General features: G+C 40.1%; 1 protein-coding gene across 2 annotated transcripts in view; it reads left to right on the top strand.

Annotated features, from left to right (window-relative positions):
* Nucleotides 1–23,059, top strand: part of LOC108231840 (1-phosphatidylinositol 4,5-bisphosphate phosphodiesterase beta-1) — a 141,946-nt gene extending 118,887 nt beyond the window's left edge. Inside the window, exons 28-34 of one of the 2 annotated variants that reach the window (XM_037981634.1) lie at nt 680–848; nt 2,368–2,444; nt 2,540–2,629; nt 2,722–2,779; nt 2,939–3,025; nt 4,517–4,541; nt 19,605–19,747. In XM_037981634.1, coding sequence (XP_037837562.1) covers nt 680–848; nt 2,368–2,444; nt 2,540–2,629; nt 2,722–2,779; nt 2,939–3,025; nt 4,517–4,541; nt 19,605–19,615 — 517 coding nt within the window. In that variant the 3' untranslated portion in view covers nt 19,616–19,747. Of the gene's footprint in view, nt 1–679; nt 849–2,367; nt 2,445–2,539; nt 2,630–2,721; nt 2,780–2,938; nt 3,026–4,516; nt 4,542–19,604 lie in introns of both variants that reach the window. The other variant, XM_017409192.3, reaches the window with a different exon arrangement.
* The last annotated feature ends 4,064 nt before the right edge of the window (nt 23,060–27,123 follow it).

Raw genomic sequence — 27,123 nt, 5'->3', positions numbered from 1 at the left:
GTATTATGTTTTTATGATGCAAAGCACTTTGAGCCGCCTTGTTGCTGAAAAGTGCGATATAAATAAATTTGACTTGACTTGATTCTAAAATCTGGCTCCTTGGAAAGAAAGTTTAAAAAAAAAAAGAGGTAATATAGTGACAGCATTTGTTTACAGTGTAAGATGTCTTGTCAGCGACACAAAGAGTAAAAATGGCTTCTCATTTAGAACATGGTTGTACAAAATAAACCTCATGTTCTATTGAAGACATTTATTATAAAAACCATAAAGTCTTTACAAAAGCAGGCAACATATATATATATATATATATTTTTTTTTATTTTTTTTTTTATTTTTTTTTTTTTTAAGTTAATTTCTGTCTATCAGTCTTTTGTACATTTACAGTAAATGTTTGTCTTTAGATGTCAAAATGTGGAAATTTGAGGCGGATATTTTAAATGTGTCAGAACCCTGTCTTCTGGTTTTATTCATACAGGGAAGTACTGGCGTGTGCGCTTTATCCGCACGCAGAAAAACTTTCCATTTTCATGTTGCTGACCTCTCGCTCTCAGGACAACATCTGATTTTATCTTAGTTGTAATTCACAGAATTGTCCATGTCACATTTTTAGATATGGCACTAAATTAGGTCAGCCGTACGAAGATTTTAGCAGGAATGTTTTTGTGTGTTTGTTCACCAGCCGGTCCGACTACTCCCTGTCGACTCTGGACCAGGACCTGTTTGACCTGGACCAGGAGTGCACCCAGAAACTGGCAGAGCTGAAGGAGCAGCAGCAGCAGCAGCTCCTCGTGCTCCGTCAGGACCAGTACTTCAGTGAAAAGTACCTAAAGGGAGAACACATAAAGCAGGTACTCACACAGTGACGCGCCATACTTCCTGTCCGTTTTAACATTTTACTCATGTCAAAATACTTTAGAAGCTCAAAAACCTTTTTGAGGTGAAACAACTGCAAATTTTACAAAGAATTAAGCTTACAAGGTAAAAGTATGTTCTGTAATCAGTTTTATAATATGCTGTAAAGTGGTTTAACATTATAAGTAGGTATATTTAACATGCTGCCCCCTCATATAGCTCTTGTAAAAAAAAAACAGATTAAATGTAAAAACCAGAGCATTCCTTAAAGGAATTCATATCGGCCGCCGCCTTTCATGCCAGAGTTTCAGACTAAGATCATCTCATGTTGAGAAAACACAGAGTTGAAGCCATTTTGGTCAAACCTTGAAGAAGAAAAAAAAACTTGAAAAAATGTTATGCACAATCTCATACAATACCACAAGATGTGTCGCTCAGGGTGTGTTTTCTTAATGATTCTCAGCTACCACCACACCGAATTTTAGCTCAATATCTGTTCATTTGGCTGAGTTACAGCCTTTTTAGTATTTGCTAATGTCAATTAGTTGTGGTGGCCATCTTGAATTGGATTGACTCCAAATGTTAATCGGCTGTAGACGTACATCAAATGATTATTCCCTGAAAGTTTCATTAAAATCCATGCGGTGGTTCATGAGATATTTTGCTAACAGACAGACTATCTATTAACTATCTACAAACAGATAATGTCAAAATTTTAAACAGGGATCTTTTGCAATCTGTTAGGACTCAAAATATGTGACAGAGACCCATCTCAACTACTACCACACAAAATTTTAGGTTAATATCTGTAAAACTGACTGAGTTATGGCCATTATTGGGCTTTTTCTGATCAGTTGGCTGTGGCAGCCAGCTTGAATTGTTTTGAACCCAAAAGTTTATCAGTTGCAGATGTTCATGAAATAATTACCTTCTACAAGTCTTATTAAAATTTATCCAGTGGTTCATGAGATATTTCGGTAACAGACAGACACACACAGAGACACGAGCTAAAACATAGTCATTGGCGTTTGCATTATGGTGAAATATAAACGTGTTGCTGAGTCATTTACTTCACATTTTACACATGTGCTCCAGAACTCTTCCTCAGAGTGGGTGATCCCAGTCTTGGCGGTCGGCGTTCCCACGTGCACATCACGTGAACGTAGCGAATGTAAACGAGAAGGTTCTGCTGTTTGTCCTAGAATAAACAGATGCCACACACAGACCGCGGCTTGTCCCGGCTTGTTTGGGCCGTGCTGACACCCTCCTGGAGTCCTGACGCTTTACACAAGCCAGCACAAACAAGTGAATAAATAACGGCTGCAATAAACCCTGAGGAGCATTAGAGGCAGAATTTAGCTGCCCGAGCTCATGTTCTGTCAGGCGGTGTGGAAAAGTGAATACGTTCTGCCTCGGTGGGTCTAACACCGCTGAGGTACCAGAAAGTTTCAGCCAAGTCGAACCAAGGCCCGCGCTGCTGACTCGGTCTGAATTTTGCTCGTTGTCGTTCTGCAGCTGGTCGAGAAGCTGACGAGCATAGCCGAGGAGTGTCAGAGCTCCCAGCTCAAAAAGCTCCGAGACATCTGTGAAAAGTAAGGCTGCTTCCACCCCCTCACGTGAACACACACATACAGACCGATCCTGACATTGCTCTAACCTTTCACCGCCGCCGTCCCGTTGTTGACAGAGAAAAGAAGGACCTGAAGAAGAAAATGGACAAGAAGCGGCAGGAGAAGATCAACGAAGCCAAATCCAAGGACAAGAACGTGACAGAGGAGTAAGAGCGTTTTGGCAACTTGTCGCAGTCGCCACAAGATGTCACTGCAGGCTAAAGCTGTTGCTCCGTAGTGACTGTTTTGTCCTCCACAGAGAGAAGCTGGAGATCAACAAATCCTTCGTCAACGAGGTGGTGCAGTATATTAAACGGGTAAGCAAAAAACAAAACACTGAAAGTCGTGCAGTTATTTCTAAGTTAAAATCACAAAATCACTATTCTTCCACTAACATGCCACATCTGGTTATGTGGACAGTGGGGTTATACATGAAATATAAAGTCCTCATTCTGTGTGTGTGTGTGTGTGTGTAGTTGGAGGACGCACAGAGCAAAAGACAGGAGAGGCTAGCAGAGAAGCACAAGGACATCCGGCAGCAAATCTTGGATGAAAGGCCAAAGGTCAGGCTGCAGTTGATTATATTGACACATTCTGGCATGTCAAAAGAGGACAAGTACTGATGCATTCATAATTTTGTTTCCACTTTTGCCTTTTCTGCCTCGACAAATCATATTTTCAGGATTATTGCTGATTCGGTCCGATCGAAAGCTCAAAGTTCAGTTTGATAACCTGAACTTTTAGCGTAAATCCTCATCAGGAGGCTCCGTGTGGAAAGCTGTTCAGATGCTGTCCGTGTGTCTGTAATTACAGTCGCTTATTATTTCTAGAGAAATTACATGTTCTGCAAATTAGCAGTGTGGGTGCTGAGCGCTGAATGCCCTCGCTGAAACTGAGTTATCAAAGTTAAAAAGAGCAAAACACTAGCTAAAAGCCAAAAGTGCCAAAATGCTCGTTAAAATTAGCAATAGACCAGCTAATAGCTAAATTAGTGAAAGAGTAAGAAGAAGCTAAAATTAGCTAAAAGATAGCTAATATATAAAAGGAGCAGAATGTTAGCTAAAATATAATGGGAATAGGAAGAAGTAGGAATAGGAATTAGCCAGCTTAAAGTAGCTAAAGGCTAAACTAAGTAGCAGCTGAAAACTAAAAGGAGCACAAAAAGTCAAAAATAGAGCAAGTCATTCAAAGACTGTGTTTCTGAAGAAACTGAGTAGCTCTCCATGTATTTCTAAGGAGAACATATTTGTAAATATAGTTGAATATTTCGAAAAGTATAAAAGTTACAAAAAACAGAAGTCATAGCAGCCATCTCCTGACTGGGCTGAACGTTTGATATATGGATGGATAAAATAGCACAAAGTATACAGAAGTAGTTAGATTGTAAGCTTGTACAACAATATGAATCAGCAATCACACTATTCGTGTTACGACTCACAGTAAACTGGTATGACTACAAAATCTGAGGTCATTTCTGTTTGTTTTTCAACAAAATTTAAACATGTTTGGTCAAAATAAATATTTATATTGGTTGTTTTACACAGATCCAGGCTCCTATATACAGTAACTGCAGTTATATAGAGAAAATGATCAGTATATGGTGAGAAAAATACTCCTGTCTTTAAATAAACAGTTGTTCCATGTTTTAACCACTAGATGGCAGTCTGAGACACATGTATTATCTTTATCTGACTCTTACACAAAAATGTAAGCAGACTGAAGTGGCTTCTCTTCCTAAAAGGATTTCTGACTGTTTTGTGACTCTTTCCGTTGTGTTTCTGGTACCAGACTTTGTCAGCTGAGGTTTCAGTATCGACACCTGCTGGGTTGTACTTTGCTGTGCTCAGTGTAAACTACATCAGTATGAAGAAGAGCTGCAGGAAACTGATTTATTGCCTCATCATATGCTCATATATTCATTAATGGGCTCTCTGGACTCAGGCTGTAATGCCATCATACTCATGTATGATCTGGTTGATGCTTCAGCGTTCTGGGAGTTTTAAGCAAGTTTATTCTTCCAGGTAACACGTTATTCACTGTCACTGTCATTGTAGGAGGATTGTGCTGCTGTGGAGCAGGGTAAGAACAGCTTCGGATCCCCGTGTTGAGTACTAACACAGCGTTAGAGTTTCAATATTACCCTGCAAGATTACACACTTGGACTGCTGGTTGGCAACAGTTAGCATGCATATTCCTGCTGACTGAACCTTGACAAATATTGCACTAACACAGTTTACGCTAGTAATTACTGGAATTAATCTTTTTGGTGTAATCCATACACGATAAGAGACAGCAGGTTGGCCTGCATATTGTGAGATCACACCTCAGCAGTGTGCTCGGATTCAGCGTCCAAGTTAATGAGATTTCTTTGGCAAACTGCTCAATAACAAGCAAATCTTTTATTTGAATGCGTGCATGTTTCAGAGAAAATAAAACTCCAAACCCCTGAAATGTCTAGATCAGAAGTGGGCAATCCTGGTCCTCGAGGGCCACTTGTTTCCCTGCTCCAACACACCTGATTCAGTGGTTAAATCACCTCTTCTTGTTCTGCAGTAGCCTGTTAATGACACAGTGATTCAAATCAGGTGTGTTGGAGCAGAGAAACAAGTAAAACCTGCAGGATGGTGGCCCTCCAGGACCAGGACTGGCCACCCCTGGTTTAGATCTATTCAGGAGATACAGTGAGGCTGTCTCTCATCAATCTATTTGTAATATAAAACATTTTATGACCATTTTAGACATGATTTTTTTGTGTGATAAAACCACAGTTTATTGTGTTACACTAGTGGAGGGACTTCAGAAAGATTTATGTAAAATAAATATTTTTTATTTATCAGTTCTGGTATTAAATAAAAGTAAAATTCAGTCAAAATCATGTATATGTATAAAATGCGGGATTTAGCAGTAATATCATTTTCCTTTACTGTTACATATATAAACATATTCTTTATTTAGCTTATTTCAGGTATGCATTTTTTTTTAGTTCTTATTTGTGTATTTACTCACTTCACTGCTGACTTACTTATTTGTTCATTTATTTAGAGCCAAAAGAAAACTTTGAAGACAGCCGAGTAAAAATAAAAGCTTTTGTGCAAAATTTTTAGTTTTATTCAGATCCAAATAAGAGGGCAGGCTGCACATCCCTGCCTTCTAATAAACTCAAATGTTGTTGATCATTAAGCAGACGTTTTCTCTGCGCTTTGAGCTGTGACATAACGCCTTGCCGCAGCATTCGTTTCCTTCTCCTCAGTTCCCTTTCATTTTTATTGCATCGTGAAGAGTTTATTCTTCAGCGACACAAGCCATTTTACAACAGACTGCCAGCGAGAAAGATGGCTTCATTTTGACAGCGGGCGCTCTGAAGGGGTTGCCGAGCGTAGTGCACACTGTTGTTGTTGTTGTTGTTTTTCTCCAAATGTGGGCACAAATCAGAGGTCTTCTGCTGGAGACAACTCCCCTCACCTCCCACACTCCGCTTTTGTTCTTTGAGACCACCTGTAGTCGAGTGTGGGAGGCGAAGTGGAGAAATTCAGCCTAGAAACTCTCATATATGAGGTCCTTCGTGCCTTTCTATAAAGCCCCAGTAAAAGGAGAATAAACTTTAGTCCCTAAAGCAGATATAAACTTACTAAAATAAGTTTTCCAAAAGGCAGAAATTACTTAAAATAAACTGATTAAAACAATGTCATCAGAGTAGCGTTTTTCAGAATAAATGAGCATTTATTGTTTTGTTTAAATCAACATCTATCTAAATTTAATTTGCCTCACTAAGGCTGTTCAGTGATGATCAGCCATCTCTGCCGTGTCTGTTCTCATGCGACGACAGTAAGCAGGAGTCAAAGGTCACAAGTCCGCCAGCGAGCAGAAAACATCCCAGGGCTGTGTTTTGGGGAAGTAAGTCTCACGATGAGCTCCACAGCTTTACAGTAACAGTGACAGTAAAAGGGAAGCATTTCTGTTGAAAATGATGCCGTCAAATTATATTACTGCTAAATCCCGCTAAATCTGTGTATCAAGAGCCTTCAGGAATTGAATTAGAAGGTTTTATTTATTTAATTATTTTTTTCCCCCAGTAGTTTTCCTATCGCTTCTTCTAAAGTCTCTTCCATTGCTCCTCTTTTTGGCTGGCCTGACTTCCTGCTGTATGAGTAGTTTGCACATATGTTGGTCATGCTAAGCTGTGTTGTATTTATTTCCAGTGATCCCAGTTCTGTGTAACAGCATGTGGATGCTCTTCAACGCAGCTCCATTGTGTATGAATGTGTGAGCGACTGTAGGTAAACCTTAAAATATATACTTTGTATGATCAACTTCTATTAAATAAGACTACAAGGGGGAAAAAATCTATTAGGTATTTAGTTTTTAGATGAATGTAAACGTTCACAAACACAGAAACCAAGGGAAGAGAGAAAAAGTGGATAATGAATGTAAGCGTATGACCACTGCTGGGCTAATTTAAAGAATATCTAGTAGTTTGTTCTGAGTCAGAGAGAAGTAGATACACACTCTTACATACAGGTCTGACCCAGTTTCCTCTCTAGGCTCATAGGAGCCAATAATGGACATCTATAACCATCCCTGGTGGAAACTCTGAGTGCTCCGCAGCTTATTACAATGTGCACATGTGTGTACCCAGACACACGCTGTCGAGCAACGGAAACCTTTTTCAGCAACTTGTGTTTGTGAGATCCCGGGGTCCTGCGCGCTGATGGTAGGCGGGCTGCGCGCCGGACTGAACCAGAGTTCAGAGGCACAGCATGGGTTGTTGTCGCTCCCAGGATGTGCAGTCAGGTGTCACTGTCCCGATAATGAGCCAATCAAAGCCCCCGCTAGGAATCAGCAGGACACAGCACGATGACACAAGTTGTTCCCACACAGACTTTCAGCCAGTGTTCTCTCTGGGCTGCCACGGTTTTTACTTCACTGGTGAGCAGCGTTTGCGAGGGAGTGTGCAGAACGTCTCAAAGCATTCGCAGGGGTTCTTTATTTCCTTGCGTGAGCCGCAGAGGCGTGTTCAAAACATCGGCGGGTCAAATGTTCTCTAAAATTAGTTGCAGACTCATTTGTCTGTTTTCTCACAATTTGTTCACAACTTTGAACTTTCCTCCTAACAGTCGCAGCCGAATGAGACGTTACCCTTGTTCCGTATTATGGCGTCTTCTTCTTTAGTTTTCTTTAAGATCACACAGGTGAAGTAGTAGGTAGGCTATTTTAGAAAAGTTATGAACAATTAATATCTTACCTGTTGCTTTTTTTAAAATGATCTCACTTTGGGGGGGAAAAAAAAGAGTTTAATTCTGATTGAATTGATGAGCTAATTGTTTGTCTAAGAGGAGCCAAAGTGGATTGTTTCTGTCTTAAAACAACCCCAGCTTCAAAATTTCATGGCATTGACAGAAATTTCCCATCACACGGTTATTCAACTAGAAAAATTATATTATTCCTGCTGGAAGTGCTAAATGCTGCTGACAGTATTTGTGTTTGAAAATAACTACACAACTAGCCACGTAACAGAAAACTGACAGTAAGTGAAATATTTGAATGTAGCGTTCATATCAGCTGCTATAAAGTTTTTATGAAAATGGAGTTGTTTAAACACAGCAGCTCTTTGGTCTTAGCCTTCGGCCTTGCCAGTAACTCGTTGGTTCAGTCAGAAATAAATTATTTCTCTGAAATGCGATCATTTATAGAGCCATCTACAACAGGTTAGATATTAATAAATTTTCCACAGAAACCCACTTCAAAACATCTGACCTCTTTAAGGTAGGATCGCTGCATGTCCAGATAAAGAAAATCAGAAGAATCTTATGGTAGTAACTATGTTTTTATTAAAAGTTTCATTTGAGCCACTATTCATCCTCTAATATTTTATTGTATTGAATTCTACCAGAACCATCAAATCCCATCAGATTGGTAATTAGGAGGTTTGTTTTAGATGATTGGCATAATCTAACTCTTTAGTTATATTTTAATGTGGTCAAATACTGGACACAGAATACGGACTTAGTTCATAAAATCCTTTAGTCGTGTTTTCTGAGTCGTTCCTTGGCTCATAGCTGTCTTGTTGAACTCAATGGGAGTGCTGTTGGATGGAGTGTGAGTAGCCTAAAAAAAGATTTATGTACGTTTATGTAAAGGGACATTGTATTGTAACAAAACAAGGACTGTTATTAACTTTACCTTTCAGTAGTCATAATGTTATGGCTAATTGGTTTGAAATATGCAATAGAACCATAAACTTAGCTTTGAAATGAATAAGAACTGATGTGTGATTCCATATCTTTCACATAGATGTGAAGAATATGTTATAACCTCAGCTGAATCATTTCACACTTCTATTTTTTTAGGTTTTGTTCTCTTAGCTTTAGTCTCAGATCTGTTGGAGAGTACATATTGGTCCAGCCTCAGCACAAGATGGACTTAGTAAGTTTTCCATTTGCACTTTTTTTTGTGTCTGTAAAAGAGTGACTGTAGTGACAATGCAATATGTTGTACAACATGGTGTGTTTGTGTGTGTGTGTGAGAGAGAGAGCTCGTGTTGCACACACATCTGCAGTTTTTTCTTTTATTATTTTGTTTTTTGTTTTTTTATGAATAAAAGAGAAAATATCTCATGGTGTTTCCCTGCTGTGAAAGCCTCAAATCAACACACACATCTCCACACATAGAGGCGCACACACACACACACACACACACTCAAGCAGGAGTCCTGTGCAGTCGTCATGGAAACTCAGATCCCCCACTCTCCTCTCCCCTCCCCTCCCCTCCCCTCTTATCCTCCTCTATCCTTCATGACTCTCTGCAATCTGTTAATTTGGATCTGAGTACTTGTGACGCAATCTCGTAGATGGCTGCCGAAGGTGGAGGAGGAAGAGGAAGGGTGAGCGGAGAGAGAGGGAGGGAGCAAACAGGTTGGAGGACACATGGAGGTCTCGAGCTGAACGCACACTCGAGCAGGTATATGACCTTCTCCCTGAATCTCTTTTAGCATCCCTCTGTCACTGGGTGCTGGAGAGGTGGCCACCATGTTCCCTCAGCACAGACTTTGATCTGCATCATCGCTCCCCGCCGCACAATTGCATCAATAATGCACTTGTGAGCACGGACACACACACATACACACACAGAAAAACCCACAGGGAACACCGAGTACAAACCAGAGGCAGTGATGTAAAATCTATCGCGCGTGCGCGGGCGTGCGTGCGTGCGTACATGTCGCACGCTTGGTTACCCCTTCGCTCTGTTACGCTAGTTGCTATTTTAGATCAGCGCACGAGTGTTCGTTATGGATGCCCACATGTGCTAATGACGCTCTCCTGGGTTGTGCTCCATCTAAGAAACGTTCACTCATGCTGAAAACTGTCCCCGCTACAGTTGAGTTCGAGGAGGCGGGCTTCGGCTTGCAGAGCTGTTTATTTGTTTAATTTGTACTCACAACAAACCATTAGAGATAAGCCAATGAAAAAGGTCAGAACAGCTTTATTACTTTGCAATGTGAAGAAGAAGAAGCAGTAAACAGGGAGGGAATGGAAGACGGAGAAGAATTTGGGTTATAAACAAAAAAACACAGGAAAGTACTACAGTGTTTGTTTTAGATGCATGTAAAGAAGTGTCTGTCTTTGGCACTATATAAAACAGAAGTTTCATTGCATTACTTTTGACAAATGAAGGGACTCTTTGAAAGAATGCCTTTCATGCCAAAGTTTTAAGCTAAGATGTCGCACAATCTGTTAGTGCTCAGAGTGTGTGCTGGGGATTACTTTCAGCTACCACTGCACCAAATCTGAGCTCAGTATCTGTAAAACTGACTGAATTGTAGCCATTTACGTGTTTGCTAAGGTTAATTAGCTGTGGTAGCCATTTTGATCCAGTTTGACTCCAAAAATGGATCAGTTGTAGATGTATGTCCAGTGATTATTGTCTGAAGGTTTCATTGAAATCCAACCAGTGTTTCATGAGATATTTTGCTAACAGACAGACAAACACAGACTCGCAGGAGTTGTGATGTAGAGGGAGGTTAATAGAGTAAGGTTATTTGACCCATAAAACCAGTATTTTTCAGCAGCACAGTTAATATGAAGGCACATAAACTATGCTAGCCATACAAATGTAAGCATTTGCTTGGCTAAAAATATTTTTAATGGCATAAACATTGTCAAGTTTATAGAATCCAGTGTCTTACATTCAGCATTTTTGTCAAACTTACTGTAATGCTTCAGGTGGCTGTTGGTTGATCAGGACCCAACATAGGCAGGTGGAATCCAAAATGCTTTAATAAGGGAAATCAAAAAGCAGGTAATGAAAACAATCCAGAACTGAACAGGCGAGTGATATGAGGATCTGACAACAGAGAGTGAGTGAAAAGAATGGGCTTATATTTTCTGCGACGAGGGATTAATGAGGGAGAACAGGTTAGTGATGGCTGACAGGTGTCTGAGAACAAGAACTCAAACACCAAGACTTCAAAACTGGGACACTAATGTGCACCAGAGTCTGTTGCAAGTAAGATAACTAGTTACATGGATTATATGGGGGTGCGCCATGTACGACTTTTCGTCTGTTTTGGTAAAAAGAAAGAGTTTTTGGCACTTTAGCGTCTTAAAGCAGTGTTTCATTTCACAGTGGAATATTTTCACAGCTACTCTGCGAAATTTCAAATTAAAAGCCAGGTGGTTGGTGTTAGGGTAACTCCAGGAAATGAGATTTGGCTCTAATATGGTTTACAGACTTTGTATGAGAGAAGTCAACACAGGTAGCTACCCTGTTGAATAAAATAATAACCAAATGGCTGAGAGTGAACTCAAAAGCTTTGCTACGTGCTGAACCTGCTGTAGTTCAGTGCCACAGCGTCCATTTTCAGGACTGTCCACACACTCTCAATAAAATATGGTTGGTTTCCAGGAACACTGACTGAGGAGGGCTCAACTTCAAAGAAGAGTTTGAAAGAGAAGACTTTTGATCATGCAGCAAAAAAAAAGAAAAAATCAGCATTCAGGACCACCTTCTGCACTGTCATGTGCTTTGGGGTTAGGTGTAACCTGGGTTTTGTCAGCCAGTGATCTAGGCAGCTCTATTATAGTAAACACAATGAGAAAACGTATGCATTAGGATTCTGGGCCGTTCAAAGAGAAACTTGGCAACATCTGACTTTTTAACAACATGCAGCGAAATGAACAATATAAACAACTTAGAACTTGAGCTCGAATCCTCTCCAGACTCCGAGCGAGGGAAGTAAAGACCAGTTTGAGACCATAAATGCCTTCCAACTTTACAGTCCTGGACATTTTCACAGAGAAGGGTTTGTTAAAAATCCAAGTAAAGACCTGCAGAAACCTTATAATCTATCAGAAGAGCAGTTTTACTGGAGCAGACAAAAGGGTGGTGATGGAGAAAGATTATCGGTATGTTAGGTATGACATTTTAGTAAAAACAACACAAAACGTTTAACATTTAGACGAGATTCATTTATCAGATTTACTTATCCGCAGTCAGCTTCTGTACTCGAAACGATCAGGACCATTTCTACGTTTGAACGTTATTCATTTCAGCGTCTGAAGTAAAAACACTGAAGTACCACCAATCACATTTTATAGCTAAGCTTCCCTTTTGAACCAAACCTTCTAGGGGAAACACTCATTATTGCACAGACGTGCGCGGCAAGGATGTGAAGGAGTGTTTGTATTTTTTTTTTTTTTTTGATTCTTGCGCCTGAAGAGAGGAGTCAAAGGAAAAACTCCAGCAAAGCGGCAGATAAATGATCTGAGAGGAGTCAGGAAAGGTCACGCTCTCACACAGAAAAGGAGAAAATCCAACTTAAGCTTGTTCTGTTGCTCTTTTTACCCTTCTTTTTTTATTATTTTAAACTGTTCTGGTTAATTTGGTATCCTTAAAGTGGGGAATACTTTATATAAATGAAGGATTGTGCTGCTCTTTAACTCACAACTTTTTTTCTGCGTCCATTACTGTATAGCCACATGTTTTTTTTCTCCTAAAAGCCCTGCTACTTCCTGTCTCTCGGACATGGGTTTAAGCCTAATTGGACTTTGTTTTAGGTATGTTAATCTGCTTCAAGGTCAGGAAACACATACTAGTACAGACCATGAAGCACAAATATGAGCTTTAGACGTTCTGATTTGTGTCACTGAAGTTAAAATTGCTCTAATATGAGCTGCGTTAAACTGACTTTTATAAAGCAAGAACAAAAGTGAAGGAAGTGTTTCCCTCAGACGAAGCGTAACTGTGTGGTATGCATGTGCTGTGCTGGTTGTGGATTTTAATGTGATGCTGCAGCAGGCGTTATGTCACAGCTCAAAGCAAAGAATTAATTTGGCTCTTCGGAGGCCTTTTCTGCTTCCCTCGATAGTTTCCCAGAATGAGGACAGCTGATGAAGAAGGTCACTGAGTGCTGTATTTTAAGAAAGACAGAAATGTGTGTGTTTGTGTGGGTGGGTGGATGGGTGGGGGGTGCAGTTTGTTGACAGATGAGAAGTCTCCAGGGACGATACACAGATTCAAAAGCTGGTTGAAAAGGAGCTGCTGGTGGTTGGCGCCCAAACAGACACCGGCCCACACAGAGAGATGCAAAAGTTTTGATGAAACTTTCTGTTACTTCTGCTTTTTTCTTAAAAAAAAAAAAAAAAAAAAAAAGACCCAAGAGAAAATAGCACCTTGCACGGTCAGTTTTATGCTCTTTTGGCAATTATTATGTTGTACATGCTTATAGTTACTGTTCAGGAATATCCGCTCAATCTTCGGCAAGAAAATCACATGTACTGCCTTTAAGGTCCATCCATCCATCCATCTATCTATCCGTCAGGGTGTAACGGTTCATGTATTCATACCGAACCATCGCAGTACAGACATTTGGCACAGGTACATCGAAGAACACGATGAATATATTTGTCACAGGTACATCGCCGCTCCCATCTAGAAGTGGGCGCACATTATATTTAACTGCAATTTGCTAATGACCGCAGCAGAAAAGAAGTGGAAGAAGATCATCTGTAGAGCACTCTACATCTAACAACGCATGAGTGGCTGCTTCAGAATAACAAGCAGAAGGCTAAAGACCTGCCTGCTTGTTTCAAATCAAGTTTTTATGGTTGTGATCTGCAGCAGTGAAGAGCAAAGAGAGGTGCAGGTATGGCAAGCAGTGAAGTTATTTATTAAAACCTGTATGGCAGGCTATTTGTGTATTTGTTTGATATTATATATTGGTATTTTGTTTTCTTTTATTTGTATTTGGAATATTTTCTTGACCCAAGAGAGAGATATCTTTCTAAAGTTTATCAAACTTTCTGTTTGACACCTGGCCTGTAGGTCCCTGTATGCAGTTAAAACTGGACCAAAAAAGACTTCCAGTTGACAAATCCTGCCTTGCTGTACATGATCTGCTACCTCAGACCCTCTCTGCTTCTAGTAGAGTTATTGTCTGTTTTTTTTTTTAAATCTAGCTTCTGTTTCTTTTTCCTGTTGTACCAAACCTGCACTGAACAATAATCCTCATACTGAGGTACATACTGAACCATGATTTATTAAACTTGTGTCTTTGCCACTTAGTTTGATTCTCTTCAATATGAGCCTAACGCATGATGCTTTCAACCTTCATGCCTGACAGATGGATTGGTGTCTTTTTATTGTATTTTGTGCCGTTTCTTCTCTAAATAGGATTATTTTATATGCACACAGACTTCTTTTTTAATTTTATAAACCAGCAGAACTAGCTTCCAAAAACCTACAAACTTGTTTGGATGTTCATTTACAAAACATAAAAATAAAGGAGGATTTTAAAGGTTGATGGGCTGGGAGATTAGTTTTTCCATCTGAGTTTGTCAGAAGGGTTATATTGGTTCAGTTATGTCCGCAGAGCACAGCATTCCAGACTTTGATCAATCTTCCTCAAGTATTTTGCACTCAGGTAGTGGTTCTGATTTATCCATCTACCAACAATACAAGCAGTTCTCGTAAAGTTTTCTCTTTCCTCCAGACTTTGAACGTCACTGTTCGTATAGCGCTCATTTATTTCTTGATCACACTTCAAACTGAGGAGGCAGCTACGTGAAAGTAGTTTGATTTCTTGTTGCGATCTTTCTTTGAGGTGAATAAATCTGTTTTAGCTGTCAGCAGTTGTTGCAGGAAGAAGGTTTGAAGAGTCTGAACATTTAGGAGGGTTTTAATTAGCATCATGTTCCTATTCATGACTGTAATGATCTCAACATGAAGGTCTCTGGTTTGGATCTCAGCTAGAGCTCTTCTGTGAGGAAGTTTGCATGTTCTCCCCTCCATGTGTGGGTTTTCTCTGGTTTCCTCCGAATGAAACCAGAATCTAAATCGACGTTATGCGCATAGTTGTTTGCTTTCCTTGGCTCGTCAAGGGTGTGCTCCACCTTTAAGCCCAGGGACAACAGGGACAGGGTCCGGTCTCTGCATGTGTAGGACAAAAGGATAAATGTATGCCACTCTGTGCTGTAAAATTAGACATTTACAACAACATTTTTTCCTGCCAAAGCTGAAAGGTGTCAGGTAGAAACCATAGGTCAGGCAAACTTCGAAAACATGTCTCTATCAGTCAGTGGGACTATTTTTAACCCAAGCTGTTTCCTTTCGTGAAACAGAAGAGCTGTCTTCGTTACTCAGCGCCCAAACTTTAACAGAAGGCAGTCTGTGTTTGCCTCCTGAGCTGTTGATTACATAGAGAAGACATGCACATGCTTTTTGAGAGGCGCCTGCCGTCCCCAGACTTCTCTGCCCCCTGCTTCCTTCTCATGGGTGGAATCAGATGGGAGAAAGATGACAGCTTTAATCATAAGGTGCCCCATCACACAGACCAAAAAGAAAGAGGGGGAAGAAACAGTGACTGCACACACACAGCGTGGAGACTGTCCCACCCACAAGTAGGTCATGCGCATAGCCGAGCAGGAAAGCCGTGTGTGTTGCTGCGGCTTATGTTTGGCCATCTGCTTTTGACGTGAAACCCTGCGGAGAGGAGCGGAAAGACAAAAAAAAAAAAGAGAGAGGTGCGGGGAAGGGAGGAGGAGGAGGGCAGGTTCCAGCGAAGGTGACCTTGAAACGCAGAGCTCGGCGGGGGTTTGAGGAGGCGCCGCTGTAGGCTGCCGCTCCGAAACATCAGGGAGACACAAGTCAAGAGCTGCTTCGTTTCACGCAGCCTGCGTCACGTACTGTAGCTGTTTGAATCATCTGCCGGATTCAATCTGCTGTTGCTCTTTTACAGCAAACACTTTAATGTTTTGTTTTTTTTTCAACAGACAACTAACAGCATTAAAAACAGTGAACAAAATGGAGAAATCATCTCTGGCGCCCTGTGGAGTAATAAAGAACGTAATCAGCGAAATTTTAAAATACTTCTCTAACATTGGATTTTTAGACAGTTTGGGAGCAGTCTAAAACTGAGTCATTACTACTGATTACCAGCTGTTTATTTTTAACAGTGTTCCTTCTGCACAGGGTGTGCAGCAGTAACATGTGTCGTGTGATGCTGTTGCTCCGTTTGACTTGTCATTTCAGGAGATATTTTCCCATCAGAGTTGATTTGACAGCCTGTTGTCACTTTGATTATTTGTTTTGTCAGGACATTACATTGATAATTCAGTGTAAAAAGAGATGATAAGCATTTTTTAAACCCTAATGTAAATGCTTCAAAACGTGCATTTCTTACTCATTATCAAAGCAATTGATCAATTCTGTACCCCATCAAGTATTTGTTTTTTAAATCCAACCATTTTAGTGCACACACATAAACAGAAAGGTTCACAACATAAGCTAAGTGTAGAACCATTGATCAGTTGGCTGAATAGTCAGGACCATTTTTGCCATTTTTTAAATAATTTGCATTGACCCCATCTGAGCATACTAAACGGATTAAAAGGCAGGCACATCTGTGGGCAGAACTGTGAAGAGGCTGAAGCCAAAAAGGAACAGCGTCCCCTGGTTGGTCCCAGTACAAGTTTTAAGTCCTTGTTGATTCATACAGTTCTTACATTTCCACTGTATGCTGAAATATTCTTTTTTTTTTTATATGTCTAGCTGGAATTAGTTTGTTCGTGCCTAAAAAAAAGATCATGTAACACTATGACTGTGTGTGGGGGAGTAGGTGAGACTCAAGCTCACACCCTGGTTCCAAAACAACAACATGGCAGCTCCTGTAAACCGGGCCCTGCTGGCTTGACTTTCCAACAATGAGCGAAGGCCGTGACACTCGGTCCAGAACTATAATATATGTCATAGTTGATGACCTGATGTCAGCTTTCAAGGCAGGGATACTCTTTTTTTTTGACTCAGGTTGAAGTTGACCAGATCTTTATGCAAATTTAAAAGCCAAAAAGCAACTTTGTATCTAACAGAAAAAAGTTAGATGGCCCTGATTTTTGTCTTTCAGGAATTAAAATTGTTTAGATTGGAAATGTTCCTTTTGGGAAGAAAAGATCAATTCCTAAAACTGCATTCATAGGAAGCCTTATAAATTACTGCATGGGACGAATGTGTACTGATCCACACATCACACCATAATCCCCCCTCCACCAAACCTTACACTTGGCACAATACAATCAGACAAATACTGATCTCCTGGCAACCATCAAACGCAGACTTGTCCATCGGATTGGCAGACAGGGAAGCGTGATTTGCTGGGATAAATCACTAAATGACAGACAACCACTGTTTTTTGTTTGCTTTGTTTTTCGCCAAAATCTCATGGAAGGCAAATTGTATGAATGTTTAAACTGTTACATGTCATATATATATATATATATATATATATATATATATATATATAATCTTTTCTCAAACTTATATCTCAGGACTCTAAATCCTTTCTGCTTTCCACCAAATAACTTCCCATTTTAGCTTGAAATCCCACTGATGTTAAACTTTGCATATAATTGCATTTAAATGTACATGATCTTTTTATATAACCTATTTAAAAAGGTTATTTTGTGAGCAGCTTGTCTTTTATTTGAGTCACTATCCTCCTCGTAGGAAATAAAATGATGTTTTGTTGAATAGTTTCCATGAGAAAGAACGAGGTGTAGCTGAATTTATTGTGCAAATTTGTGTGTCAGTGGTTATTTTTTATTTGAAGTTCCTGCAGGTTTATATGCAGAGGGTTTTTTTTAAAGTTTGTTCAGTTTTATAGCATCGTATTTGCTCAGAGTTTGCTCATTGTTCAGTTTAGGACGCTTTGTGTTCGTTGTTTAGCTTCAGGGCGGGTGTTAGTCGCTCAATTACCAGAGGGGTTTTCAGGCAATTTATGGATCGCTCGCCAATCCTCTCTGCACCTGCAGGTATTTTTGATCCTTCGTAATGCTGAGCTGTGAGTGTCTGACACCATTCGTCTTAGCAGCTTTTCTTTTAATTACCGTGCTCCCCTGGGAGCCAGCCATGTAGTTAAACAGAAATCAGCATTACAGCAATTATTGGCTCACAATGAAATGAATACAATCTTGTCATCTGTAATCATTGGGGGCGTCTATGCCTCGGAGAAAACATCTTCTACTTTCTATTTCTCGGAGAGGGGAGGGAGTATTTAGTGCGTGCGTGCAGAGAGAATCCTGGTGCGCCTCACTGGACTGAACTATACCAGAGGAGGATACCATGGTTCAAGGTCTTTTCTGACAGGGACTCTCTCTGACCAGTCACAGAACTACTGTTATTTTTTCAGCATTATTTCAGTCTCTATCGGAGCCAACAGCTTTATAAAATGTCTCTTAATTTAGATCTCAACAGTTAGTTTTGTCACAAACAACAGAAGTAATCAATAAAAGTTGTGAATGGCTTCCTAAGGAGCGTGGCTTCTTCCGGTTATTTTATTTTTCTAAGGTAAGATGAAGAATTAACATACATACATACATGTGAGTGTTGTGAAGTTTTTTTTAAATAAATGAGCGCTGTATACAGTACGTCAACCTGTTCCAATTATCAAGAAGTAGCTGTCAAAGCTAAAGGATCTTGTACGCTCTGACAAATAGTTCAGATCTTTTGAAGTAAAATCTGTGGAAAAGTTATAAACAAATTATATCTTATCTGTTGTAGGCAGCTCTTTGAACAATCTCTGTTTGGAGAAATAGTTTCCTTCTGACTGTACTGACAATCCAAGCCAAGCAGGGCCAAGACCGAAGTGGAGTTCTGCCATTTTAAAACAAGTCTGAACACCATTTTATAAACCTTTACATCACCAACAGTTTTGCATTACACAGGTTTTTACAAAGAATTCTGTGATTGTTTGCAGTCAAAAATGTCAGCGTCAGCAGCTAGTTGTAGCAATTCTGTTGCAGCTTCCAGCAGGAATATTATAGCACTTCAATAATTGTGTCTGTGGAAGTTGACAGAGATGAAAATGGTTATGAAATAGTGTTTGCATGAACCACTATAGAGCTCCCATTGCACACATTTATTAAGTGACAATTTGGACCTCTGCGCTTCTTCCAACAAAAAACAAAGTCTATACACACACAATTAATGCATGTGACAAAGATCTTGTTAAAAATTTGAAGAAAAATATTAGAAATAATCTTGAAGTTGGTACATTAAGTATACATATAGGGAAAAAAATATGTGTACCAGCAACACATTAAGTATGTAACAAAAATAATATAATGCGGTGTACAATATGACATCTGTACCCTATTAAAGGATCAGGTTGTAAATGAATAAGATAATAATCAACATGATCTGAATTATAAATCCATGAGATGTGATGATATAAAGACCACAAGAAAGGTCAAATATGAAATTCCTTATTGACTCTTTTTTATCCAAATAACTATTTTTTGATTCCTGTGGGGTTTAGAAGTGTGTTTTTGTGTTTTTGCAAAAACTACTATGAAAACTTTGAGATTGGAGTTAAAAAGGTAAATGTCTCGGTCTGTAGCATCAACCTAGTTGTTAGCTTGTCAGTCTGTTCTGAAAGAGGTTGTTCAAAACGTTATCTACAGCAGGTAAGATAATAATTGTTCAAGTCAAGACGCAATGTTTTAGTACAACTGTAAAAAAAAAAAAAAAAAAATGTTAAAGCCACCAGAATCAGTTGACAAACTAAGTTAGATTCAGGATGAGAGATTCAATCCTCTGGTTGTGTTCTTCTACTTGTTTAGCCGGAAAACATGATTTATTTATTTTTCTACACAGCTGCAGAGTGATCTAGAGCAAGAGTACCAAGACAAGTTCCGGCGGCTACCCGTGGAGATCCAGGAGTTTGTTCAGGACAGCAGCAAGGCCAAGCTTAGCGAAGACGACATCCACGGAAATCTCGTCGCCTCCTCGACAACGGAGAAGCCCAACAACAAAGCGTCACAGTCTGAGGACGACATGGAGGAGGCCTCGTCGGAGCAAGTATTCGACACGGCCCTTTAGGGATTTAACGTGCGCTTCACTCTGAGACATTGTTCGGCCCGTGTGGTTTCTGACCACAGCTCTTGGACGAGGCTGCTCCAACTTTGGCCCAAATTGTAACCGATGGAAGGATTAGATCAAATCTGAGGCTGAACTGGTGAGTAGAGGTCCTCTCGGTGTAGAGTGCAGTCCTGTCCAGAGACCTGTTTCATGTAAATAGCACTTTTTGTGTACTTGTACGTCACCTGTACGTTGTCGTCTCCTCCGGTACAGCCACAGGGCGTGTTGTAGAACACCTAACTGTTTGCAGGAAACAACTTACTTGAACTATTGCACAGAGAGAGTAGTTTCTCTTTATTGTTTTGTCATCATTTGATGGTTAGACGGACGTGATGTGCCAAGGTTTCAGTTGTCTCAAAGGCGGATTTTCAGTGGTCAACTTGCACTGTAAAGGCACCTCCCCAAATTTAGCCTTCAAAGCCTCTGTCTTTATCAGATTTAACTCCACTTTTACATGTTTGCACTGAAGGCTTATCATACAAGTGTGTAACTCTTTTACTTTAAGCGGAAAGCACCGACGGCTCTCTGACTCTTCATTTTATTTTCACAGAACTAAGCTGCTATGATTTTTGTTTTTTTAAACCCGTCATTTGAACCATTATTTGTCTAATGTGAAATTTGGGACATTATTGTGACGCAGTACTTTGTCCTTTCCCCCCCCCCCCCTTTTGTGTACGCATGTTTGTGTGTGAGAGAGAAAGTGTGCGTGAGTGTGTGTGTGTGTGTGTTTTGGCCAGTTTTTAAAAAGTTTGCAACTGTTGGCAACTCTGCCTCAAAAGGAAGAAAAGGGAAGTTTGTTTTATTCGTTTCTGTTTTGTACAGTGTCTGCATGAATTTAAATAACTGTAAATGTTACAATAGCCCTGTAGCAGAGATGTTTATTAATGTAAATCTATTTTCTCTGGAACATTTTGGTTGAACTTGCTAAACGATTGGCCCATTGTGGTTTTATACATCACTGTGAAATAACTGACAAAATAATGACACACTGCTGTTTCAAGTGAACAGATTGCTTTTTGTGTTCTGTACCTTTTGCCCCAGTCGAATCAGGATGTTTAAACACTACAGGATCCTGTTTTAGTTCATAGAAGTGGCCTTCCTTTAACACACATTTACGTAGTTACCCAATACACTGAGGAGATCCCTCAGACCACAAAGAATACAGTCATGGGGGGGAAAAGTCCAGCCTCTTTTAAGTTCTAAGCTTTATCATATCAGACTTAACAAAAAGGACTTGGTTTTTACTAGTTTCTACAAATATTCAACACACAATAAAGTCCACCATGTCATTGTTTATTAAACTATAACAAAGCCAAACTGGAAAAGCTGTGTGTGAAAGCCTAAGTCCACCCCATGATGCAACAGCTCGTAGAACCACCTTCAGCAGCAAGAACTTGAAGTAGTCCCTTTCTGTAGGACTGTCAGTGTCTCACATGGTATGGAGGACTTCTGGCTCACTCTGTTTCTAACGATGCTTCAGTTCAATGAGGTTTGCAGGCATTTGTTTCTCTCAGCTCTCTTAAGGTCAGTCGGATGGAGGTCTGGACTTCTGTACACTGGATCATTGCTGCACCTTGATTGTGTCATTCTGCTGTAGATTTGCTGCTGTGTTTGAGATTATTGTCCCGTTGCTTCAGCTGTCAGACAGATGGCCTCACATTTAACTCCAGAATCCCTCAGTCTACAGAGGAGTTCAGAGTCGACTCAGTGACTTATGCAACATCTCTTCTGTGGTCTTTTCTGTCCAAAGGACATTGCTCCAGAGGTCTTCTGGTTCATTCAGATGAAACTTCACTAAGATAAGTTGTGCTGCCATGTTCTATTTAGAGAGCAGAGGTTTTCTCCTAGAACTCTTTCAAACACGCTGTACTTGTTCAGTCTTTTCTTTAACTTGTCCTGTCATGAACTTTAACCTTTGACCTGCTAGCTGAGGCCTGAAGAGTCTGACATGGAGCTCTTGGTTGTTTTGTCATTTCTCAGAGCATTGCACAGTCTGACCCTGGGGTGAATCTGCTTGGACATCCACTCTTAAGAAGATCGGCAGCTGTCCTAAATGTTTTCCACTTGTGGATAATCTTTCTCTTTGTAGAAATTTGTACTCCAAATTGTTGGAAATGACCTTTAACCCTTTCCAGATTGTTGGGCTGCAACAGTTGCTTCTCTGAGGTCATTGCTGATGTCTTTCCATCTTGACATTGTGTCAAAACACACCTGTATGCTCCAGAGCAGCAAGCTGACAGAGCTCCTGCTTTTATAGAGGTGATCGCACTGATGATCATTTAATCAGCAGCAACTTATAAATCTATGAAAGCAGCCAAGGGTGGACTTAGTTTTTCACACAGCTTTTCTGTTTTGGCTTCGTGTTTAATAAGTAATCATATGGTGGAATCAGTTGTGTGGTTTCTTATACTAGAGTTACATTTGGATAGGTTAAGATCTATTATTTTAGTTTTTATTATGTCTTGATACATGAAGCCCTAGAACTGAAAGAAGGTGGACTTTCATTGTCCCATGACTGTATGTCTCTCACTCTCATTAGCCTTTATATTCACCCACCTTTGTTGGGTGATGTTTTTTTAACGGACACTTAACGGTCAGTCTACAACTGAACTTCCTCCACCTTGACAAATGAACTGTGTCCATTCACTAACGATAGAGAAGTATTCCTTACTTCCCAGTTTCCCAGTGGCACTCAACGCCCCGAGTGTCTCATAAATCATTTTTCCGGACATTTTCCTAAAAGCAAACAGAGTTAAAGTGAAGGATTACCTCACGTGTAAGTACAAACTTCATTTTAAAAGAAACGACGTTGATGTGAGAGTCCCGTGCCTTTGAATGGGTTTGTCACGTTTGATGTTGAATGTGAGAAAAGCAACACTGTTTATAATATTCTGTGAAGCTGTCTGGTATTGCATAGACCTTGTGTGCACTTTTTAGTACAGTACCACTACTGAGTAACGCTTGTGAAGAGCAGTATTTGACAAGAGTCTCATATGAAAAGAGAGACTTGTTTTTCCTTCTATGCCTTGAACCACTTTATTTAACAAGCCCTCCCCCACATTAACTTAAATGTATGCACTCTGGAAATGTACATTTATGTATGACATAAAGGATAAAACATGAAGTCAAGAAAAAAATTTAGTGTAAAGGGAACTTGCTTGTAATTACAAATAAATGTGGCTATTATTGTACTTTGCTCGAATGGAGTCTTTTGATTTCTTTTATTGGTCAGTTCAGTGGTGTCTTTCCCTTATTTTTTTGTTTTTTCCATCTTAAAGTTATATGTGTATGTGTGTTATTTGTTATTATTTGATCATCACACTTAGTGATAATTATAAAGTAACGCGTAGGTTGTTTTCTTGTCCTGTTTTTGTTTAATTTGTCTTAAAACTGAGCGGTAAATGTTAACCTTGAATCTCAACTAAAAAAAAAAGTGGTATTTCAGCTTGAAAAACATTTGAAAACGCATTTTCCACAAAAAATAAATGTGTTGGCAGTGGTGAAGTAGTGAAGCTGGCTGCTCATGCAACAGTAAGTAACCCAGATACATATCGTGTGGCAGCCACCATGTGAGCGCGAGTGGACATTTGTGGCGTCTGTATGTAGGTGAGCGTGTGTTTGTATGATATATTTGTGTCAAAATCAAGGGCAGGGGGAAGCAGGGGACAGCCATGATGCCCTACTTTACTGCTATCTCCAAAGTAGCGATATTCTTTAAATAATCTGAAAAGGAGAAGCACATCTAAATAACTGACCAACAGTCAGTGTCCTACCTGCAGTAGATAGCTGTCTCAAATATCTTATTTTGAAGCATCAGAGAGAAATTCTCATTGAAGAGTTAAGCTAAAAACCACAAACCTCTAGGTAAATAAACATTTAATGTGATCGTAATGGTAGTGTCAAGGTTTATAAAATAGGATTCACATGAACTGCTATGAAATCTTTGAATCTGGAGTTGCTTTAAGATGACAGCATTAGCTTTACTCTTCCATGAGAGCTTCTCTCTGGTTCTCAGAACTGAGATTGTTTATGTCGCCGTTCACTGCAGTTAAATAAGAACTTCTGATAATGGCTGCTATTGCCCCAAAACCATGCGTTTAAAAAAAAAATCCAAACTATCCCATTTAAAAGTTAAAAAAGCTGTAAAATGACACAGAACAACTTGTACCTGCTTCTCAGGACACTTTGAATATATTTATTTCTTCATCCTGTTTGGCAGCATCAGACTGTGGAAAGGCACCAGGTGTCCTACATTGGAAAAAGCACAGAGTAATAAACTTTTTTCATTTATACCAAACTCAAAAAGATAAGAAACTTGGGAGGGAAAAAAAGAGCTCTCTGTAAGTTTGCGTACACATGCTTGTGAGGGCGACCTTTCAGCTGTGTCTATCAGCGTGTGCTGCTGTAGTGTGTGTGTGTGTGTGTGTGCGCGTGTTTTTTCATTCACTTCATAAAGACTATTTCCCTCTCAGCCACAGCTCCTCAGCTGAATCCCAACAGGCAACAGGAGATAAGGCAAGCCTAGTCGCCCGTAGCAACCACTGTGACCAGTCAGAGGCCTCTCCGTGCATGCCGGCAACTAGGAAGTGAGCTAATTAACCCAGAGTTCAGGACGGAAGGAGAGCGGCTTTTTAATAAGATTCAGTGGGGTTATATAAACAGAGACGCCCCTCCAAACTCCGTGGAATATCCTCACCCTGCGTCTGTCCATCTGTTGCGGGGAGGAAGAGGAGGAGGTGTCCTGTAACTGGGCTTTAATGAGGAACACCAGGGCAGCAGAAGAGGAGGGGACCGCGTGCTGCTACTTGACAGGTACACTGAGCAAACACACACATACTTGAAGAAAGACGTAATTTAGACTGTTAGTCTTTGGCTCCTAAATCTAATCCTAGCCCACTCTTGTTTTCCTCAGATACCCTAATCCATCCCTAATCCTACACCTGGCACAAAAACTAACTTTATCTTGGCTGGCTGAACTTCTGATTCAATTTAAAATGTTATATGTCACCGCACAAGACTATTAATCAGTGTACTATAAATGTAAAAAAATGACCCCATTTAGAGACATGAAAATCACACAATGCATTTGCTTTGCTGCATAGTTTAATGTGCATTTTATTGTTTTGTTTTGACTTCATTAGTTTCACAGAGCAAACTGTATCGCTTCTAGTATTCTACCGAGCTGTTTGAGAAGAAAGCCGCTGCTTTTGAGGGAGGGATTTCTTGTTATTTTGACAGGAACAGCGGTTAATAGCTCCTAGGGATTCACTCCTCATCTTGTAAAAGCACTTGCATGCTGCTTTGTCCTCTGGAAACCTGGAAGAAAACCCCGGCGACGTTGTTAACGTTGCTTCGGGTTGAGTGCGGAGACGGCCTTTGTTGTGCGCGGAGATTCAGCCATGAGGACGGGAGCTGTAAGTAGGTGGATGTGTGAACTGCGTTCGCACATTTCCCTCAAGCCTTAGCACCTATTTGGCCATTATTTTCTAAATGTTGTTCTTGCACTTCAGAGGTGCAGCAGACGTCTTCTCTTATCACAAAGCCTTTAGCGTTTGTCAGAGATCCAGACGCTCTTTACTCATTCGAGGGCTTTTTCTTTAGCTGGACATTATTTTTCTGTGTTTGCCTCAAAATCTCTCCTTTCTGTATCATTTGCCTCCGAGCAGACAGCCTTTCTTGTCATCTTTTAAAAGAGTATTGATCAAGAAATTTTTCCCAAGAGTACTTTTAAGGATACAAGAAAGTCTGGCTTTTTGGAAGGAAAATATCTAGAAATGAATGATGACTCAAAAATGCCTCTTATAGCAGCACAGCAAAATGTCTCACAACTTCATGTCATATTTTGAACTCATCCAGCTATATTAGTGTTCTTTAGAATGATGTCAAATAGTGTCACGTGAAGGTGTTTAACTATTTGTACATGCGAAAGCTGGATTACCCTTTTTTGACACTATAGCAGCTTTCCATGAAGGAATGCATGTCTCCCGCTGCCTTTCATGTCAGATGATCTTAGAAAACTCAGATCATCTTGTGTTATAGCTGTTTTGGTCAAACCTCGAAAATAACGCTGCGTCCCATTCGTCGGAATTTCCGAGTTCCGAGCTGGAAAAAATCAACTTGAACGCCCCCCAAAGTCAGAACTACAACTCGGGAAGTTTGTGTTTCCTGACCAACCCCGACCTCAAAATCCAATATGGCAGAGTCGAGCGTGAAATTCTGTGATAGCTGCAGTAAAAAAAACTTTTTATTTTAACTTCAGTCAGTTTGTATCTCAGTAATCAAGTCACACAGTCTCTACTGGTGGCATTAGTTTGTTTGAGTGCACAGAACGCAGAGAAATTCATCGTTAGCTTGTAATGCTAATAGTAGTTAGCCTGATCACTGTGTAGATTCTGTCATCCAGGGCATGGAAAATCCAAAGACAAAGTAGTAAATTTTAAAATAAACCAAAACAACTGGACTTGTATTCTGCGGCTGAACACGGTTTGCTTTGAGCTTGTACAAACGGAGCTTCTCATGCAGTTTAGAGCTTGGAACGCCACGCTCTCCAGTTTTGAAGCGATGAAGCTCCTCGGATAGGAAGCAGAACGTCTTCAACTGCAGAATAGAAATCCAGTTGCTTTGTTTCTTAAATTTTACTTCATTTTTTTGAACCTTGTCACTGTCTACAACAATACCGCTCTCCATTCCTGCTACTTACTGTGGTGATTTGGTTTTTCTATGGGTTTTGTTTATGTTTTATTTTTATTCTTTGGTTTGGGTTTTTGTTTTGTTTCGATTCTGTTGTATTTGCTTTTTGTTTTGTCTCATGTTCATGTTTCATTTCACCCTTCCCCAGTCACTCACTTGCCTGTTAACCACGCCCATCTACACCTGTCCCGACTCTGTAATCACTCCACCTGTTCCCACTCACCTCGTTATCCTCAGTACTCAAATACCCGGTCATTTCTCCCACTAGTCGCTGGTTCATTGTCTGTGTTAGTCGTCTGTTGGTTGTCATTGGTTTGCTCGTTGTCTCGCCGCCATTTCCTGGTTCTGCTGCTCCGTGCTTTGTGTTCTGCTTATCCTTTTGTTTTGCTGCCATGTCAGCTTTTTGTTTTCGTTTGTTTCTTTAGTTTAATAAATTAGTTTAGTTTCTTTAATATGAGTCTGCACACTGGGTTCTTCTCCATCAGTTCCACGGTTCCTGACACTTACAGAACACTAATTACTATCTAGTCACATGAATGACTGCATAACAACTGTACTCGTACAA

The sequence above is a fragment of the Kryptolebias marmoratus genome, linkage group LG19 (assembly GCF_001649575.2).
Source record: "Kryptolebias marmoratus isolate JLee-2015 linkage group LG19, ASM164957v2, whole genome shotgun sequence".
Lineage (NCBI taxonomy): Eukaryota > Metazoa > Chordata > Actinopteri > Cyprinodontiformes > Rivulidae > Kryptolebias > Kryptolebias marmoratus.
The sequence above is the reverse complement of the archived record's forward strand: the minus strand, read 5'-3'. Positions and strand labels throughout refer to the sequence as shown.